Source organism: Culex pipiens, chromosome 3 (assembly GCF_016801865.2).
Source record: "Culex pipiens pallens isolate TS chromosome 3, TS_CPP_V2, whole genome shotgun sequence".
Classification (NCBI taxonomy): Eukaryota; Metazoa; Arthropoda; class Insecta; order Diptera; family Culicidae; genus Culex; species Culex pipiens.
This window is the reverse complement of record NC_068939.1, coordinates 37088464-37108516: the sequence shown is the minus strand read 5'-3', so window position 1 is coordinate 37108516 and position 20053 is coordinate 37088464. Positions and strand designations below refer to the sequence as shown.

At 37.2% G+C, this 20053-nt stretch overlaps 2 protein-coding genes across 5 annotated transcripts in view; one reads left to right on the top strand and one right to left on the bottom strand.

Moving 5' to 3' along the window:
• Positions 1 to 19821, bottom strand: part of LOC120415813 (uncharacterized) — a 251245-nt gene extending 231424 nt beyond the window's left edge. For 2 of the 3 annotated variants that reach the window (XM_052711221.1, XM_052711222.1), the window contains exon 1: positions 19268 to 19820. The gene's annotated coding sequence lies outside the window, so the exon portion shown is untranslated. Of the gene's footprint in view, positions 1 to 19267 lie in introns of all 3 variants that reach the window. The other variant, XM_052711223.1, reaches the window with a different exon arrangement.
• On the top strand, positions 5644 to 9394 carry LOC120415808 (uncharacterized). Of its 2 annotated transcripts, XM_039577435.2 has the most exons (5): positions 5644 to 5859; positions 5922 to 5996; positions 6056 to 6141; positions 6199 to 9102; positions 9165 to 9394. In XM_039577435.2, the coding sequence occupies exon 4, from the start codon at positions 6293 to 6295 to the stop codon at positions 8876 to 8878; it is 2586 nt and encodes an 861-aa protein (XP_039433369.1). In that variant the 5' UTR covers positions 5644 to 5859; positions 5922 to 5996; positions 6056 to 6141; positions 6199 to 6292; the 3' UTR covers positions 8879 to 9102; positions 9165 to 9394. The 2 variants fall into 2 exon arrangements, with proteins under 2 accessions (XP_039433369.1, XP_052567180.1); XM_052711220.1 differs by having other exon boundaries at positions 5922 to 9102.
• Positions 19822 to 20053: the final 232 nt, after the last annotated feature.

The following is a 20053-nucleotide window of genomic DNA, read 5'->3' as shown; positions in this document are numbered from 1 at the left end:
TTTGTGGTTTTTAATTTCACTTTTTGTCACTAAAACTTGATTTGCAAAAAAAAAACTATTTTTTTCATTTTCTGATATGTTTAGAGAACATCAAATGCCAACTTTTCAGAAATTTCCAGAACATCAAATGCCAACTTTTCAGAAATTTTTTTTGACTGACACGCAGAAAAATAGGGTGTATTTGAATCAACAAAACCGTTTTGTTGATTTGAAAATCATAATTTTTGTTGAATCAACGCTAAACGTCAAAGCAGATTTTTCAAAACAACAAAAGACTTTTGTGGAATTGAGAAAATCAAGGTTTGTTTCAACGCATTTTTTTTGTTGATTATATTCAACAAAAATTTAATTGATTCAAACCTCGTACAGGCTGATTCTACAAAACATTTTTCTGCGTGGAGTTATGAATATCAGTGTTGCGATTTTGAGCGCTCATTCGTCATGAGCGAGCATTTTTCGCTCATTCGTGAGGAGGAGCGCAAAGCGAGCAAGCTCACGTTTGCTCGTGTTTGCTCAAATGCTCATTGCTCGTGCTCGCGCTCATTTTTGCCAACAGACAACAGCAAAATGAGCGATATTTTTTTACCTGTAACGGGTAAACGATTATATCTTTTTTTTTGCAGCAGAGCTTCGAGGTTGTTTTTTTTAAATGGAGGCTTGAATAGGCTTATCTTAATCATATTGGATGAAGTTATTTTTCATATTTTTTTTGAAAAATTGTTTTGGAGTCAGAGTTAAGGTGTTAAGAGCGAGTCCACGAGCAAAGCATACCATCTCGCATCGACCTCACCAATCTACCTGAAATTTTCAGGGGTTGTTTGTACATATAAAACTAGCATCTGGCCAAAATATGAGCCCTCTAGGTCAACGGGAAGCGGGGCAAATCGGGACACAAAGTTTGAAGGTTCAAAAACGTCAAAAATCGTAAAAAGGCTGTAACTTGTTCAAAATTCAATTTAATTTCAAAATTCAAAATGAATCTGAAAGGGCTTAAAAAATGCAACAAAATGCAGGGTAGAGCATCTCAATTGGTTGAATCTAAAGGGAGTTATTGGCATTTTAGTAAAAACATAGCACAATTTTCAAACTCAAATAAAAAAGTGTTCCATCCAGATATCAACTCGGTTCGACCTGCAGCTTGTAGGGGACATCTGGGACTACCATCCGAGACTGAGAACGCTTTGGGTAAGGCAGTTTAACATATTAAATAGACACTTTTACTTTTTGTGAATTTTTTGGTTGTAAATTTTTGCTCGGGGGACCCCTTAGATCCCATTTTCTGATGATAATTTTATCATATTCGTGTTCCTAAGACAAGTTCACAAAAGAAACATGCATAAAAATGTTTATTTTCATCCATTTTAACCCTTTAAAAAATGAAAGTTAAAAAAATTGAGATGCTGCTTTTTTTCTGGTGTCATCTAGTATTCTTGGAAAGGAACTTGAATTTCAATAAATGTCAATGAGTCATCATGTTTAGTCAATTATTTGTAAATAGTTTTGCATAATAAATGTCAAAACTGTGTCTTAGATAATTTTCACATCAATTATCTTATTAATATGCTGGAGTCGATCCAAATAAATAAATGCGAAATGAGCGTGCTCACAAGTGAAAACGTGTTTTAATTAAAAAAAAATCGATTGCCGTCTTGTTTACAGCTTATTTAAGACCTTAAATTACGTTCCTTGACAGTTTACTCTAAATTTGAAAGTTAAATAAGCTTAAAAGAGTGTCTGGGATTCTAAGCAAATGAAGATACCTTAATTGCGAATCAGCAATTTTTAAATTTTCGGGAATTTAATCAAAACTAGTTTTTTTTTCTTATCACACTCTGAAAAACTAATAAGCTGACAACATTAGAGTTTCATTGTTAATTTGATTTTGGTTAATCGCGGTTAATTTTCTTGAAATATTATCAAAAATCCACCAAAGCATTTACCATTACCACATTGATCACACCAAAATTGAGCGCGAGCATGAGCGAGCACGAGCAACCTGTTAAATCCTCATGCTCATGAATGTGTTAGCACGGCTTCTGGCTCGCTCGCTCATTCGCAACCCTGTATGAATTTTCGAATCAATACTGATTTTTTCAAGAAATCGGAATATTGGTCGCAACAATTTTTCAACTTCAGTTTTTAATTTTTAATCAAATTTGCAATCAAAAAGTACTTCAAATAAATTTTGATAAAGTTCACAGTTTTTAAGTTATAGCGATTTTTAGGTAACTTTTTTTAAAAATATTCGCAGTTTTTCATTTTTTTAAATTAGTGCACATGTTTGCCCCATTTGAAAAAAATATTTTTGAAAAGTTGAGAAAATTCTCTATATTTTTGACTTTTTTGAACTTTGTTGATACGACCCTTAGTTGCAGAGATATTGCCATGCAATGATTTAAAAACAGGATGGCAAGACTTATCCCATACAATTTTAAATGCCAGGTCATAATCAAAATTGATTCAAATATGACTAAATAACGTTTACTATCACTTTAATTCCCATAAGTTTAAAATATTTGTGCTATGTATCAAGTACGTGAAGATTCCAACAGACAGCGTTCTGTCATCCTAATGCTAATAGAATGACGTCTCCCAGAGGCAAATTCCATAACAACTTTTGCAGAAGCTAGTGCAAACACCAGTCCACGAAGTTCACACGAAGCTGCAGTAACTTTTATTTTCACACTCATTAGCATCGGCTTCTTAGATACACACGACGACGACGACGACTGTCAAATTGGTTCCGCTGCTGCTACCGACACTTCTGGTGCTGCCATCTTCTGTGCAAATCGCTCTAGCTGAGGGGCAATATTTGCAGATCGAATTTGCAACTCTTGTACTCTCTGGAAAGAGAGAAGTTCACTGTGCATCAGCTTGCTCGCACAATTAGATGATTTTCAGACAATTTTACTTTCAAAATATTTTATTTAGCTTAAACATTTTCGATGGTAAAATATATTTGAATGTTAAAATAAGAGATTTAACAAAAGATGTTTAGATATTCATATTTATCACGACTAATTTCGAGTTCTCGTGAACGCATCTCGTGCAAACATTGCTCAAGATCTGCACACAAAGTTTGCATTTGCAAGAGTTTTTCTTAGAGGAGCAGAGTTGCTGCAACTCTCCCAGCTTCCCCTTAAGGATGATGCTGATGATGATGTGATGTGTTTGCGTTCGTAATTGCAGCCATTATTATCATCTTTTCCAGTGTGTTTAGTATTGCAAGTTTACGACGAAAACTGTCGGCGACAATAAAAGGGTGCCGATATTTGCATTTTGCAGCACCCAGGATTGTGTGATCTAAACTTGGGTCGGTGTCGAGCACTCTGTGTAAGTAGTTTTAATTTTCATGGCCGGTGGGGGTGTTTTGCACGAGCGCCTTTTTTCATGACGAAGTTGGATAACTGCAATCAATTAGTGGTTTTTCTTGGGTTTTATGGAGCTTAATTGATAATAATGGGGAATTGCGACATCTTTGGGATGATGTAATGGTTAGGCTTTTTAATAAGATATTCTCAAAACGCAACGCTTGCTTAGAGCGTAACCTAGACCTTATACCTTCCCGAAAACCGTCCAACTCCAAGCGAAACTTATTTGGGGATACCGTGGAGATTTTCCCTTATCCGCTTAAAAAAGTGAAGCATCAACACTTCCCGTTTTCCAAATCCCTCTCCTAGTCCCCGGTGACGGCTGTCACGGTGTAAGATTCTAGGGTATTTTAACCATTAGTGGACCCCCTAGCCGAAGCAAATCTTTCGCAAATTTTCAATATTTTAAACACTTTTTCATAACCCTTTGTACAAAACAATGAAAACTGAAGTCTTTTGAACAATTTTGACTGTTTGTTTCATCAGTTTATTTGTTTTGAGAAGAAAAATAGCCATTTGAAAAAAAAAAACCCTTTTCCTATAGTGGTCCATAATCCGATAGTTGACCCGGGTCCACTATAGGTAAACTGTTATTTTTATACAAAATTTAACCGATATTTGATGTTTTGATGCATGTTGTAGATCAATTGATAGATATAATGAATAAAAGATGGATTTTGCTCACTTTTCATCATAAACAAATATTTTTTGTTAACAAATTTGGCTTTAAACAACAAAAAAACCTAACAGACATTTAAACACATTTATTTCCGAAAAAGATCAGAGAAAACGTTTCAAAAACCACTGTAAACATAAAAATAATTTAAAAAAGTAATTGCGATGCACATTTTTTCATATTAATTACATAAATGGTTGACCGAAACTGAACAATAGATTTGTTTACAGTTGGAGATAAAATCACGCATGTTTATTTAAAAAATATGTTTTGTTCTTGATTTATCATTATAAAATATCATTTCAAACTGCAATTATGATGCTTCAGTTTAGTACAATTGACTATAGTTTTGATTAATTATAATTTTCTACGGCTTCAGCATTTTTGGTACTTTTAACATGAAACAGCTATATTTATACTCATAATTGAAAAAAACATGCGTTTAGGTTGAAAACAACAAGCATTTATTGTATGTTAAAGCGAAACTTTTGCTAAAATACACAGTTTTCTTCATTTTTAAAGGTTTAATTAACAGAGGTCCACTTTTGGAAAAGTTTGGATTTTCGTTGTCCTATATTGGACCCACCTAATTTTTGCTCGAAAATGAGCAGTTCTTCGCTTTATTTTAGTAAAGTTCCTTAAACTTACATTATTTGGACTTGCTGAAGTTAAATAATCAGTCAAAAAATGATTGGATAGTTAATTTAATCATAAAATATAAATGCAGTTTTGTTGTGAAAATGGTAGTGGCCATGGCTGATTTCAGATGTCGAACTCAAAACACTTATTTTGGCGAAAAGGACAATTCAATGTCAGTCAACATTATTTTAAATGATGCTGAACATGCCAAATAAAAGATTTGTAGACAACAACACGCTTGAAATTGTGATTTTATTGAATTTTTCATCAAAAACCCTTCAGAGGGTCCACTATAGGAAAGGGCTCCAATAATGGATAACGTACCCTAGTTCAGGTGGATTTGGTTTTATTCCCAATTCGACGCTGTCATGCTAACTTGTCGTACGTCGCTTTTTGAAGTACCGAGAAACACGCGTTTTAATGTTTGACCTTGAATAAACAAAAACAAGAGCACGCAATGAAACAATAATAAACACGTTTTGTTGACCATTCTGTACATTGTCCCGAAGTTTGGTTGAAGTTGCACAGAAAAAAAATGATGGTAATATTCATCAGGAAATGGTGACAGATCTTGTGGCAAAAAAAATGTGTAATATTACATCAGGAATTGGTGAATTTTCATCAGTTTCTGATGAATATTCATCAGGTTCACATTTTTACACATTTTTTGAGTAATATTACTCAAAAAATGAGTAATATTCAACCTACCACATTTTCAACATTCCAAAATTCAACTTTTTATTGCTGTGTGGTTGCTGGAGTCCAGAGTTATAATTACAAATGTTTACGGTAGTCGGTCTTGTACGTGTGTCAAACGCGTTCTGACCTGAATTCCCTTTTGCTAGTTGTCGCACTAACATCAATTTTCATGCTGTGTCAAGATAGTACGACAAGTGTTACGACCGCTGAGATGGCCACACTGCCATACGGTGTAGGGCCGGCGGTGTAATAGGCCAACTCCGCCTAAACTGTCAACGCGCGCGAAAGCAGAGAAGAAACAAAAACAAGTGCGTGTGTGACACACAGTGGCAACACGCAAACCGTAAAAAACTCCATTTTACTCGGCACAAAGTGCGATCGTGTGGAGAAGTTGTTGTTTCGGATATTAGGGGAAAATATTGTGTTGTAGCGTTTTCAGTTGAATTTATTGAAACAACTTGAACTAGCACACCTGTAAGTAAAGAAACGTAATTAACGATGATTAAGGTTTGAACTCAACATAAATACTTACCCAGCTACGCTGAAGAACAACAAAGCTGCTCCGCCGCCGTACCGTCACTTAGCACAGGATTGTACAGTGACTTTGAGCTGTAAGTGAACCTAAAATGAAAAACAAGCAAATATTAATATAAATTACACAACAATGTAGGAAGTTGGACGAAGGAGAGGAAAGGAAGAGGAGTTGTAGGAGTGAAGGAAAGGAAGAGGTTATCGTTGGAAAGGAAGACTAATTTAGTAAGTAACACAGACACAAAACTGTAAACTAAAACTAAATAAACTTACCTTTTGCAGTTTTGTAGCTGTCAAAAGACTGCTCACAAAAGTTGGTTTTATTACCACCCGAACAAACTACAAAATAAATTAAGGGTTCGGTATCCTCTCCACGATGGCTGACGATCACTTCGACTTCACCGATGCGGAGGAAATTATCACCTGCAGCTACTGCGAACAGACATACCACTCCCGCTGCGTGGACAACACGGCGGCGGACACGGAGTGGTACTGCCCGGAAGGTTGTCGGAACAATCCCGACGATTCAGCCGAACAAGCTCGCGAACAACCAGATGCGGCGATCGAAATGGATTGTCCTGCGGTTGGGCAAGCGGAAGAATTCGACGCGGAACGTTGGATCCGGGAGAAGCAGATCGAGATCGAGTTGGAGCTGGCGGAAAGGCAAGCGCAGATCGATCGCGAGCTGCGGGAGAAGGAAGACAAGATGGCCGAAGCAATCCGGAAGGTAATGCGGCGGCAAGAAGCCAACTTGGAGCTTGAGCGGAAGAATAAGGCGAACCACGAGAGGCGAATGGCAGTATTGCAGAGTTCGTTCGAAAGGAGGTCGTCTCTCATCGACGAGCAGCTGGAGCTTACCAAGTATGGCTTCGAGAAGATCCTGCAATGTCCTCAAGTCGTCGACTTGACGAGTGAGGAAGAGGCAGAAGACGAGAAGAAGATCGAGCGCGACGAAAGCTCGTCGGAGACGAGTGAGGACCACGACGGAAAAGCGAAAAGTCGCGCGAAGGACGCCGGCGAGAGCGGTGCGAAGCTGAACAAGCAAGACGTCAGCAGAACTCTATACGGGCTGGGGCAGCAAGGTTCCGGGCTTGAGAAGGCACAATTGGCCGCGGGCGGGGGGCTTACCAGAAAGTTCCCTTGCTACCCGAACGACCCAAAACCGTTGCCAAAGTCCTACGGAGCGCAACAAGAATCCTCAGAAGCCTGTGGAGTGTCGGACGGACAAAATCCTGCGAAGCTTCGGTACCGACTCAAAGGTGCGGTGCAAGACACTGGACACTGTTCGCCTCATTTGTCCCAGCCGGTCATCGAGAAGCAACGGCAAGTGGTGGATCATCCGGAACCGCTGCAACGAAGCCATCCGGCGAGTACGCGCGGACATGAGCATTCAGCGGCGAACGGCAAGCTTGCAACGCTCACAACGCTCGAAAGTACAGCGGATCAACTGTACGAGCGCACGGAAGCGACGGATGTCACGCTGGTGAATCCGCTCGCGATTGAAGACCCAGCTAGCGTACTTCCAAATAAGGAGGAACGGCTCTGGGCAACGAAGAAGGCGGAAATGAACAACTTTTCGTCGAGAAATAAGCCGGACAAGATAGCCGGAGCAAATAGAAGAAGGCAGATAGAGGACGCGAACCTCTGCTGTCGGGAGGAGGGCAGCTCCAGCCTGAGCAGGGCCAACCAAATGCAACCAAGAGTGCGCCACGATTGCCGGTTGCGGTTCTGTCAGGGAACGGAGGAGTTGTTCGACGACGAGCGTACGAAGATCATCGTGAACTGGATGCTTGGCGATGTGGTCGAATGCTTGCTGGAAGTACGCGGTCAGGACGTCGCACGCCAAAAGCCTCGCACCCTTGGGGCTCGTCCCGTCACACGCACGGGTAGCACCAGCATGCTCAAGGTTTTGCGAATTGTTCCGCATCACGGTGACACAGCGTTCGCGGACGAGGCAACCACTGTCGCGTTGATTGTTGGTGCGAAAGCAGTACTAATGGAACACGGAGCTGTACTAGAGATGCTCGCTAGTCAGCGGACGGCTGTCACGAATTGCGGGAGGCCAGGAATAACGCGAATAAATGGGTTGGCCTTCATGGTGAGCACAGCTGGCGGCTGCAACCGGTGGATCAAAGCAGAAGAACTTTCGGCACAGGATTGCAGCGTTTTGGCGGCCGACAGGGGTCAACTGGCAAAATCAGCTACAGCGAGCCAGCACCAAGCGACGGCGAAAGATCCGGACAAACCAAAGGATCACAGCCCACTGCTAGATTCGGTGGCGTGTGATCAGCATGGTCCGGCAGATCCTGGGCCAAGATCATGGGCGAAGTCATCCGCTGGTTGCACGAGAACCTCTGCAAGCGGATCCATGCACGATAGTGGAATCGATGTGGAACTTCAAGTGGTCTACCGAGACTGCTTGAAAGTTAAGACGGGAAACTTGATCGAGATGTGGACGAATGCACAGGACGACTTATTTCTGGAGAAGCTGAGGCCAAGACCGTACCAAAACCACGGCACCCCTTTGCGCAACCCAGATATTGGACTTCTGTCCAGGAAGAAAGCAGGAGGGTGCACAGCGGAAACAGAGGTGACGCAAAATCTCGAAGAAGTCGGAGGTAAGCCTTTAACGGTCAACACCAACGTCATCGAGAAGCGAGTCAACGAGAAGAACCTGCAAGAGTTGGACGACATGCAGAAGCTGACGGATGGAAACGTCGGCAAAGCGACAAACTCAAGTTCCGTAAATGGCGAGCAAGGCGTGGTAGGCGTCAGCAATGATCAAGAAGAGGTCTACAAGTTGTCGCAGGAGCAGGAAGGTGGACGAGAAGCGGCGAACACAGCGGTTTTGAAAGTTTCTGGTAAATCCGACGCACCGGATGGCCCGACGGATGTTACGGGCTGGGGTGTTACGACCGCTGAGATGGCCACACTGCCATACGGTGTAGAGCCGGCGGTGTAAAAGGCCGACTCCAACTAAACTGTCAACGCGCGCGAAAGCAGAGAAGAAACAAAAACAAGTGCGTGTGTGACACACAGTGGCAACACGCAAACCGTAAAAAACTCCATTTTACTCGGCACAAAGTGCGATCGTGTGGAGAAGTTGTTGTTTCGGATATTAGGGGAAAATATTGTGTTGTAGCGTTTTCAGTTGAATTTATTGAAACAACTTGAACTAGCACACCTGTAAGTAAAGAAACGTAATTAACGATGATTAAGGTTTGAACTCAACATAAATACTTACCCAGCTACGCTGAAGAACAACAAAGCTGCTCCGCCGCCGTACCGTCACTTAGCACAGGATTGTACAGTGACTTTGAGCTGTAAGTGAACCTAAAATGGAAAACAAGCAAATATTAATATAAATTACACAACAATGTAGGAAGTTGGACGAAGGAGAGGAAAGGAAGAGGAGTTGTAGGAGTAAAGGAAAGGAAGAGGTTATCGTTGGAAAGGAAGACTAATTTAGTAAGTAACACAGACACAAACCTGTAAACTAAAAATAAATAAACTTACCTTTTGCAGTTTTGTAGCTGTCAAAAGACTGCTCACAAAAGTTGGTTTTATTACCACCCGAACAAAACTTTTTTGAAACTTTTTTCATACGAAAAGTGACAAAAAATCACGGATTTTTTTTCGGTTTTAATTGAATATCTCAGGATTGAAATCGAATTTTGGGGATCTGTGAAAATCAAAAGGTGAGGCATTGTGAGCTGCACAAAATGGCGTTCTTAACTCAATTTGGCCCAAAATTCACGTGCGACAAGTTAGCACGATAGCGACGAATTATTAAACTTGGTTTATACATGGTGAAATCCAGTCTATAATCCACTTAAATTACCGTCTCCTAGTGAAGCAAAGTGGCTGTTATAATGTTTATTGCTGATATTCTTTAAATCGATTATTTTTCAAATTACGTTTGAAGATAAGCTTTGCCAACTGTTCTAGCAAAGAAATCATATTAAATCATTTTTTTTTATAGATTTGCTTGATTGAAAAAATGTCTTACAGTAAAAAGGCCACCCACTAAACAAAAAACCAAATCAATCTCGCAGAAATTTCGCAATCTCCCCCAACCCATCTGTCAATCTTTTTGACAACCCTTCCAGCAATACACACTCACACCCTCCCATCCATGCATTTGTTTTTTCTATCTTACTTCGCACATCTTGGGATGTCCTCCAAATTCGATTGCATATGTTTTGACACACTCCAGCAACGTTACGGCACACAGAGAAAACAGAAGCCACCCATTCAGTGGCACGCACTTTATGAATAAGACAAGACGGTGAATAGAGGCTAGGTTAGGTACGAGGTTAAACAGAGAAGACGAGAAGAAAATGAATAAGAAGAAAAGAATCCTCTTTCGCAAAAGGTGAGCGCCTCTATTCATGCGGGTGGTACCGAAATTTGATTACGCCAAAAAGGTAAATATTGATCTTGTGGCGAGATAGGCCTCTGACTTGAGCGAGAGTGTGAATGTGAGTGTGTTTGACGATTTTGTGAAGTGTCGTAGACAGATACCCAGATAGAATGAGATAGAGTAGTTTGCACTGTGAAAAATTCGCTCATTGTTTGAAAATATATTGGTGAAGAGTATATATTTTAACAATTCTCGTTAACATTTTCAAAAGGTCCTATCTACATAGGAAACCCATGGCGCATTGGTTGTTTTGAAAAAGTAATCTAGAATTATGGGTAGACAATATTTCTTAAAATTAAATTTAATTTGAAGTTAATTTTCTCAAATATTTAACAAATGTTATTTTCAAAGAATTTCTCTGACTTTCGAATTACTTGTAAACATAAATTGTTCTGTTCATTTCCCCCAGTCAAATGTAGCGTGAAGCAAAAATGTACGAATCTGTGTGCTTAAAATTGTGTGCATGTAGAGTGTGAGCAAAATCATATGAATTCGAAATGTGCAGAGGATAGTAAGCAGGCATGAATCAACTTTATATTCATTTTTCTTTTTTGAAGACAGCGACTCTCGACCCACTTTTCACGCGAGGTGCAAACAGAAGTCAACTCGAGAAAATCTCCAGCACACTTTGCTAATTGTTGTGGTTTTCGGGGGGAGACAGGCCAGGCACTATAGTTGTGTGCATTGTGGGTGGCTTAAATTATGCGCAAGGCATGCAGCCAACGACAGCGAGGTGTGCGAAAGGAATTAATTAATTGCAGCCGGGAGTGGGTAGAAGTCAACATTTTTGGGTGAAGTGAAGTTGTTGCATAATTTGTTGGCTTTTGGCGTTATTTCGTGGTTTGTCGTAGTTCAAAGTTTGTAAATAATTTGAATAACTTCTTGAACGACGAAAATCCAATCAAAAAAAACATGGGACAATAAGAACACAAGCGCCATTTGAAACCAAACCCAATTTCAATCAGATCTTGATCGAGTAACGAATATTCAATATCTATTTTTTTTTAAGCCATCAATTAAATTTTTTCTGTTTGTTTTATTTCACTAAAATTTTCAACTGTTCTTGCAGTTCTCAACATTCACAGCAAAAAAAAAAAATTAGTAATCCAGTAATAATCTGAGTTAAATTGATCGATCTTAAAATATATCTTTCTTATGCAAAAACTTATTTTATTTGAACATTTTGTCTTTCCCATTTCCCCTTTTTCAATATTTCCCAAGAAAAAAACGAGGAAATTTTTTTTTTCTTAAACTTCATATCTCTATTAAAAAAAAACAAATCGATTGTAAACTATAAAGAATACAATTTACAATGTAAATTCATGCCATTCAAATCAAAAGCAAGCTTAAAAATCTTTTTAAACATTTTCAATTTTTGGACCATAAATCGATTTTTTTTGCATTCAACATTTAGTAATTTGGTTTTTAAAGTCATTTTTTTGTTCTTCTCTCGACCTTGACCAGAGCTAAGGGATAACAACTTTAATTTGAACTAGGCTTAATGCTAGTAATATTATAAGTAAGAAACTAGTGTAGTCATTTGTACACCACTAAGAATACTTTGTTGAAAAGTTGTTCTAAAAAAATTGTGAAAACAAAAATTTGAGATTTATTTTTTTATTTGATACCGATCTGTGGTTCCATAATTCAGTACTTGTTCGGTAACTGGGCTGAGAACGTACATTGAAAATGACAATTTCAGTCAATAATTGTTTTGCCCTCGTTAATTTTTTGGGTCCATTTGGAAAAGAGGGCGGGGGACAACAAATTGTAACTTAATTTGCAATGGCCATAGTAGCACCTGGGAAAACTTTTTTTTGTAATTTCAATTCATTTCAAGGCCATATCACAGTAACCAAATGTCAGAAAAAACTATCAGAAATTCACTAAAGTTCTTAATGATTCAAATGCCCAATTTGATTGATCTGAATTCAATTTTACTTCAAAAAAGGACTTCACAAAATATTAATTCGGCGTAAAAAATAAAACGTTCGTCATACCTTAAATTTACAATCCAGAGGTCGTGAGTAAGATTCTCGTACCAAGATGACGAAGAAGAAGTTAAAAAAGTTTTCAAATTTTGTCTACTAAGAAATTACATGAAAACCTTATGAGGTGAAGTTTATCACAATTTTTGTAATAAAAAGTTTATTTAAAAAATGCATAATTTTATACCTATTTTTCCGAATAGTCCTGCTCACCTACTTTGTCCAATTGGTCAAAAAATCCTTTCTCCAGAAAAAGATTTCAAATGGCACATTTTTACTTTTTACTTTAGATTTGTATGCACAGCAAAACTTTTTTTCGTAGAATTGTGATAACTCGTGATGGTTACAAGCAAACCTCTTATGTTTGCATATCATTTTTTTTAATTGTCTGCTCTACAGCTTTGTAGAACATTGTTACACTCTAAAAAATAACCCTGCAAAATTAGAAAAAAACACGAAATTTTAAAATGAAAAATTTTGTTCTAAATGAAAAAATGACCCTTCTGGGTCAATGTAGATTCGAAAAGTACATTAAATTTCCCATAAAATGACATGTTCCAAAACTTTTTACAGTCGAGTAACGGAAAATGGGAGAATTTTTAAAACTTTTTTAGTGTTTTTTTCGATGAAAAATACGTTTATTCGGAATTCTGAGTACGCCATCAAATCGGTCGTCTAATTTTACACAAAAGTCCCTTTGACACCAAATTTCTATCTCATCACCGTTTCAGGCTGCAAATTACTGAAAAACACCTCTTTTTTCGCATGTTCAAAAATGGAAGGGGTCGTACCGCCCCTCCGTCACGAGATATCAAAAAACGGACCCCGGATTCGTGATCAGGGACATAAGTTACCCCTTAGGAAAAAGTTTCACGCAAATCGAAGAGGGGTCGGGGCAACTGCTGTGTGAGTTGGCGGAGAATTACCCAGCTTTAAGCTCTGAATAACACTTTTCTCTAAAAATTAACCCTGAATTGTTATGTTCAAAAAACTGATTTTTGAAGGTTTGCTCAGATGCTTTCTCTAAATTTGGTCGTAGAAGGCGTAGATTGCGAGATAAAATTTTGGTCAAAGTTGCTTGGATTGGCGAGCCCAACAACTTTTTAGAAGACAAAAAAAATCTCAAAAATATTCCTGAAAAGTTAGATTTTCGAAATCACCCTAATCGTGAACCACTCTAATTTTGAACCAAACCAAAAGTTGACCATTTTTCTCCGAATGGTCCTAATCATCACCTACAACATTGCCCAAGATACCAAATCGATCAGAAAATCCTTTCTTCAGATAAAGATTTCGAGGTGCAAACCTTATAAAAATTTCAGAATTAATTTATTCAAACCTTATTTTTCAAATAAGAAGTATGTGAGATGTAAATTTAATAAACTAGATATATTTTTATCGGAAAGTCCACTCAATTTGTCATGAAATTGCTTTTGATTGCATTTTAAATCGGAAGTGTACCAATTTTAAGCATAATCTAAATTTATCACTAAGCCCGAAATGTACATAAGTTTCAGCAAGCCTTTAAAGTATACTGCCGAAACCTTGCTCTAGGACAATGTTCCCAAAAATAGCAACGAATACCACTGGGCTTTATTGCTCGGGTGCTAATTTTGGGTCCCGAGAATGTCGAGTGTACCTGATGAAAATTAAATTAACTTCTCAAAACACATTTCGACCATAAACCCCTCAAACTCCCAATCCTTGCATTCCACCGGTGAGTGAGAAGGGCAAGCTTCTGGCGCTCACTGAATTAGCATCGAACATGGAATGTTGGAGAGTTTTTGGAGTTTTGTTCTCATCTTGTTGAGGGTATTTTGTTATTCTTTTTCTCTGGCAGGGTCATAATACACAAGCAATTTCGTTTTGGGGAAGTGTTTTTAAAAATTCAAAGGATTTACTGCAGGAGGTGAGCTTGGCGAGGGTTGCCGGTTGGATGGTTCCTGATGAACCTGGTAACTGAAATTGATGGAAAAGTTTTCGGTCTTCTGGTGAGGAGGTTGGTTGTCTTGGAGGGAGTTATTTTTATAGATCTACAAGAAAATTTACGACTGTTTTAAATGTAAATGGTATTTTAAGAATATTTTAGAAATAGTAACTTTGACAAAACAGATTATTTTTTTTCATCATTTCTCTTAAATAACTTTAAGTTTATTTAATATAACTCTATACAAAAGATAATTGAAACAAAAAACAATGTGTGCAAATTGCTAGAAATAAAAATTTAACAAATAGAGCTTTCAATCCAAGACATCCCGAATCAGTCAACCAATTCAATCGTCAATTCAACCTTTCGGAAAAGCTTCCAAAATGTTCTTTTTTCACCACCCCACCACCCCCTTTCCACAAGAATGTTTCCAGCCCATTGAGAGACGAAAAAAAAAGAGGCCACCACTTTCATTCAAGGTTTTGCCGGTTTAGCGTAGAGAAAAAAAAAGTTCAAAGACACGTCTTCTTCGAGGAAGTGGCCCTCCCTCAATCGGGGCTCATCGTATTTTGTCTTGACAACCTTCCGGAGGAACTTTTTTCCGCCGTTGATTGAAGAGCAAACCGGCAGAAAAATGATTTCGAAGGAAAAGGACCTTGACTTCCGTTTTTTTTTCCGAGGAGATGTGTTCTTCAATTTGCCCCACTTGTTTTTTTTTTTATTGGGAAAGAAAGGTAAGGAATTGAAAGCAATAATGCCATGGGAAACCTGATCGCAATCTTCAAAATAAGTATAAAATATATTTTTTCCGAATTTTTCAAGTTATTTTGAACCTTGATTATAACTTCTTTAAAAAGTCAATAAAAGGACAATCCCTTTTCAAAAGTTTGTCAAGTCTTGAATATTTCGGTAGCCATCACTTGAAAAGTCATCCGATAGTATACCTTACCGAGGGGTTAGCATCAGGACGGTTTAAAAGCGATAAAATTGAGAATGACGTAAAAGTCAAGTGTGTTTTCGGGAAAATCATTGGGAAAGCTTCTTCTCCCAAATAAGGAAGAAGCTGCTGCTGGCTGTGGCCGGCAGTGGTGAGGATGTGAATTTAATGAATAATTTAAGATAAAGTTCAAATTCTGTGCCACATTGTGAGCTTGTGTGTGTGTGAGACTGAAAATGGCACAGTTCAGACTAGATTTCCTGGCTTTTTAAGGGGGAAAGTGAAAATTGTGGGTGGATCGAAAATTGTTCAATTGACTGTTGGAGTGGCGGGGCAGGCGAGTGCTCTCGAGGATGAGTTTTCCAAGTTGAATATCATCGTCTCTTTTCTGCAGTGGACTCGCTCGCTCGCTCGACCATGGGAAAGTGCAAATACGTGTGACAGAGGGGGGCAATTTGATGAGGGGTAAATTTATCGGTGTTTTATTAACTATCGGTGTTATGAATTATTCAGGATTGAGCAAAAATGGGCTGAGACCGTAGAAATAATGTGTTATGATTATGAGTCAAGCTAGGATGGGAAAGGATACGATAAAAATAGTTGACTTATAAAATGTAAATGGTTTATTTTTCCAATTTGTGCCTATGAATTCAAAAAAGAGTTCAATAAATAAAATAAAGTTAATAGAAAATAGTGATTTCAGACATGTCTTCACTATGTTAGGAGACCTGTTATGTTATTCAATTAATATTTAAGTTGTTTTTTTTAATTAAAAGGAAAGATCAGTTCTTCAAATTCAAAAATAACAATTTGAAAATAGAATCGAATCGAAACAATTTAAAAAACAATTTTCCTGCTCTGATAAAAATATTTTGTGCGGGTCCAAAAAATATGTTTTTTTTTTTTCGATGAGGTTGACTTTGTAGTTGTCGGCCACTAGTGTCTGGTTTCAACATTTCATTCAGAAAAATGTTTTAAAATTAACTATAGACCAGTACAGTGCAGTCCATTACAAATTTTATTTCAAGTATGTATTTGTCGCCCTTTCATTGCAAAAAAATACCGAAAAATCATGTTGCTTATTGTAATGTAAAAAAATATATATGAAAATTGAAATAACAAGCCATAGTCTCAATATTTGAATAAAAAAGTGTTTTAAAATGCATTTTACACTAGTTCAGTAGGTTTACAATCATTAGTTTTCAAAAAATGTAAGATGACGAAAACAAAAAATGTATCGAAAAAATACTTTTTGCCTACACCAAAGATATTCAAAAATTCAACGGTTTTTTGAATAGACCAAACATGCTTTCAATTGATTCTAAACGCAGGGGAATGCATTTTAAATTTATTTCAGCTGATTGCACTTGAAATTCCACTAAAAATTTGATGTTTTTTTGAAAACATTCTCCTGTGAAAATTTCAAAATAAATTTAGATTTCTTGCGTTCCATTTCATTAGGGCACATAACTTTTGTCAACAAGATTGTATCCCTCTCACACCTTATGTAAACTGTCATTTGAGTGAAAGAAATACACAATTGTTTACAAAAGTTATGTGCCCTTTTGAAATGTTAGGCTCCATTTGAAAAAAGAGAGATGAATTGCAAATGGTTTAAACTGTTCCGCAAATGGTTTAAACTGAATCCGCTTTTATGAATGATGTCTATAATGATATCATTAGTCCATCCATACCGGGATTTGCCGGGAATTTTCCAAAACCGGAAATTAGCGAAACCCCGGATTTTTTTTTATATTTTGTCCGTTGTTCCCGAAATTGAAAAAAAAATAATATATATTTTGGTCTGGACATTGAGATATGGTTGTGAATAATGGAACAGTTGAATGCTTAGTAATCGAGGAAGTAATAGTTTCAAGCCTTGCACTTAAAAATATTTTATTTATTATTAAACATATTTTTAAGGGATTGGGTATATAATATTTACAGATATTATTGTTTCTATTTTTCGAAATGAATTGTGAAATGAAAAATGAATCATTTTTCTAACACAGATAAAAATTAATTCTCGTAATCATGAATTGTGTTCATGAATTTGAGAACCACGAAGGAATTTATTCATAAATATGATGCATTTGCACTATAAACGTGGATAGATTCCTTCATGGTTATCAAATTCTTGAACACAATTTACAACTTTGAGAATTTACTTTTTTTCCGTGTAGGTTACAGCATCTGGGGCTAAAAAGACAGATAAACCGAGTTGAGCAACTGTTTGCACATTGTTTTGATATTTTTGGTTGATATCATTTAAACCAGGAACAGAACAACATAATTAGAACATCGATTTCCAAACTAAATGCTGAAAATCAACTGTCCTTATTTTGACTGTAACCCCGATTTGCCCCAGTTAATGGTAGTGACTTGAATGGAGATCATTTGATTAAAAAGTGTTATACTAATCACCAAATTTCTTACATGTATAAAATTTGACATTGAATTGACGACTAGACGATAATCAAACTTTGGATAATCGAATCACAAAAAAAAATCCGGTGTCTTGTTTTTGATTGATGAGCTTGAATATGACTCAAGACATGCTCCAAAATTGCGGTATTTAAATACTGAGAAAATGTAATTGGTATGCTAAAGGCAATCCATAAGTCAAATTTGACTCAAATAGGTGCATAATTTGATGTAAAAAGTAAGAAATAATATGATTAGAAAAAACTTTTTTTTATCATGATTCGATCATCAAAAGTCCCATACAAACCTTCGGATAATCGAAACTTCGGATTGTTGAGGCTTCAGATAATCGAGTCTGGACTGTAATCATATATTTTTTTATGATTTCCAGCTTCCACAACATAACGGCAATGACAAATACACAAAGACAAATTTGTTTACTATCATTTCAAAAATATTCCAGGAAAATAATAATAAAGTTCATATGCACAACAAAAAGCTTTATACAAACATAATTTCAGTTATGGTGCTACGGAATCTGCAAATCATCAATGAATTTATGAAAATATATTTTTTTTTTTAACTTTTAATTTTTCTTCGATCTGAGGTCCCAAAAATTAAAATTTTCAGAAGTCAAAAAAAAAATTGATTATGTATATAAAAATAAACGTTAAACAATTTATTTTAAGTAACTTTCAGTTAGTTGTACATTTTTTTCAAAAAATTAATAAATTACAAATAAATCTTTGTTCCCAAAAATTCAAAATCGGCAAAAAGTCTGAAAGTGCCTAATTCATGTGAAGGAAAATGTCGTAGCTTACGCAGTTTTTGTTTTTTTTAGCAGACGCTCAACAGAAAGTTGGCAATCTTCAAACTTTTAATACAATTTGTACTAGCCTGTATTTTTTTTAAAAGGTCTAATAATCCAAATTTTCAGTTTTTGCTTTTTGGGTGTTTTTGAAACCGATTTGAGTCAGGGGTATTTAAAAACACCCGAAAAGCAAAAACTGAAAAATTTGGTCTATTGGACCATTTAAAAAAAAAAACTTGGGATTTCAACGTTGAAGATAATATATATCAAATTAAAATTAAAATGGAACAATTTTCTTCACTTTTGGTATCAAGGCTCAAAAACATTCAAAAATGGTCAAATATTTTTAATAGTTCATGTCTTCTTTTAATGAAAAGAGGATGGAAAAATTGCAAGGCATCGTTTGAATGCTAATGAAAACTGTTGTATCAATTAGAAGTTATTTCTCCAAAATAATTTCAAGTTGATATCACTTTTTGGAAAGCAGTGACTTGCCTTTTTCCCTTCTAAATTTTTACAAAATAAAATTGGCACTTAACTTTGCAAAATGCATTGGAATAAAGTTTTATGTAAAACAATTCCAGAATTTTTCTCCAAAAGAACAGCAAGCTGCAACACACGAAATTTCCTCCCTCGTCTGTTGCAGTTGCTCAACTTTTGCACACAATTTACAATGTTGATTTTGTACTGCTGCTCCACTGGAGAGCGGAACCCCGACGATATATTTTCACAGCTGGTAATACACATAATGCTCTACTACAACACCCAGGTTGTTATCATCTGCCTGTTATGGCCCCAGCTGATGGCGGACTCACTTCCACGAAAATCCCCCACTTCTTACCTTAGATATTCCGGTCACACTTTTCGTCGCAAGCCACTAAATCCTCTGCTCTTGTTTGAATGTTATGTTTCACGACTTTTTCTTCTTCTTCTTTTTAACACACTTTTTTAAATCAACAGATTTTTTCAACTTTTTCAAACTTTTGACACAAAAATTTCCATTTCTTCACTTCGAAGCCACGAAACTCGAAACTTGTGTCGAGATTTTCTCTCTTTTCGACTTAAATTCACTTAGCACAACATTTATTCAAACTTTCCCAACCTTAGCCACAATTCTTCTTCTCCAACTTTTGTCACAAAACACTGCCAAAATTTGTCACACTGGAGTCGCCTGGTGTTTCTTGTAAAAAATAGCCCGCAACTTGGGAGCTTATCGCGCGAAGCTCGCAAATTTCCACTACCGAGTTAGTTCAATTCGATCAAGCAAGCCGGATTATTAACAAGTTAAGCAAAAGGAGCAACCTTTCTTGCCAAAAAGTGTGCACACCGAGTGCCGCGAACGCCGGAAAGCAACTGACTTTTGCGACCAGATCAACGCAACTGTAGTGGGCCACTTCTGGTGAATGAAAAAGGTAACGTTATTCAGCGCGAGAAATGAATGAACTCCCGCTCTCGGTCTCTCCCTCTCAGCAAACTTAACTGCTTAAAACGTGAGTTCATTTTCAAGTGCATAGCAGAAAAAAAGCCGGCGCGCGCCAAAAAGGAACGGATTCCGGCCGGGGATCATGTTGTGATGATGCTGGGCGGGCGTTTGTCACGTCGCAAGCACGTGGGCCGGTGGGTGGTG

Coding starts and splice junctions, on each gene's coding strand:
- LOC120415808 (XM_039577435.2), top strand. CDS start 6,293: ATGGCTGACGATCACTTCGACTTCACCGATGCGGAGGAAATTATCACC.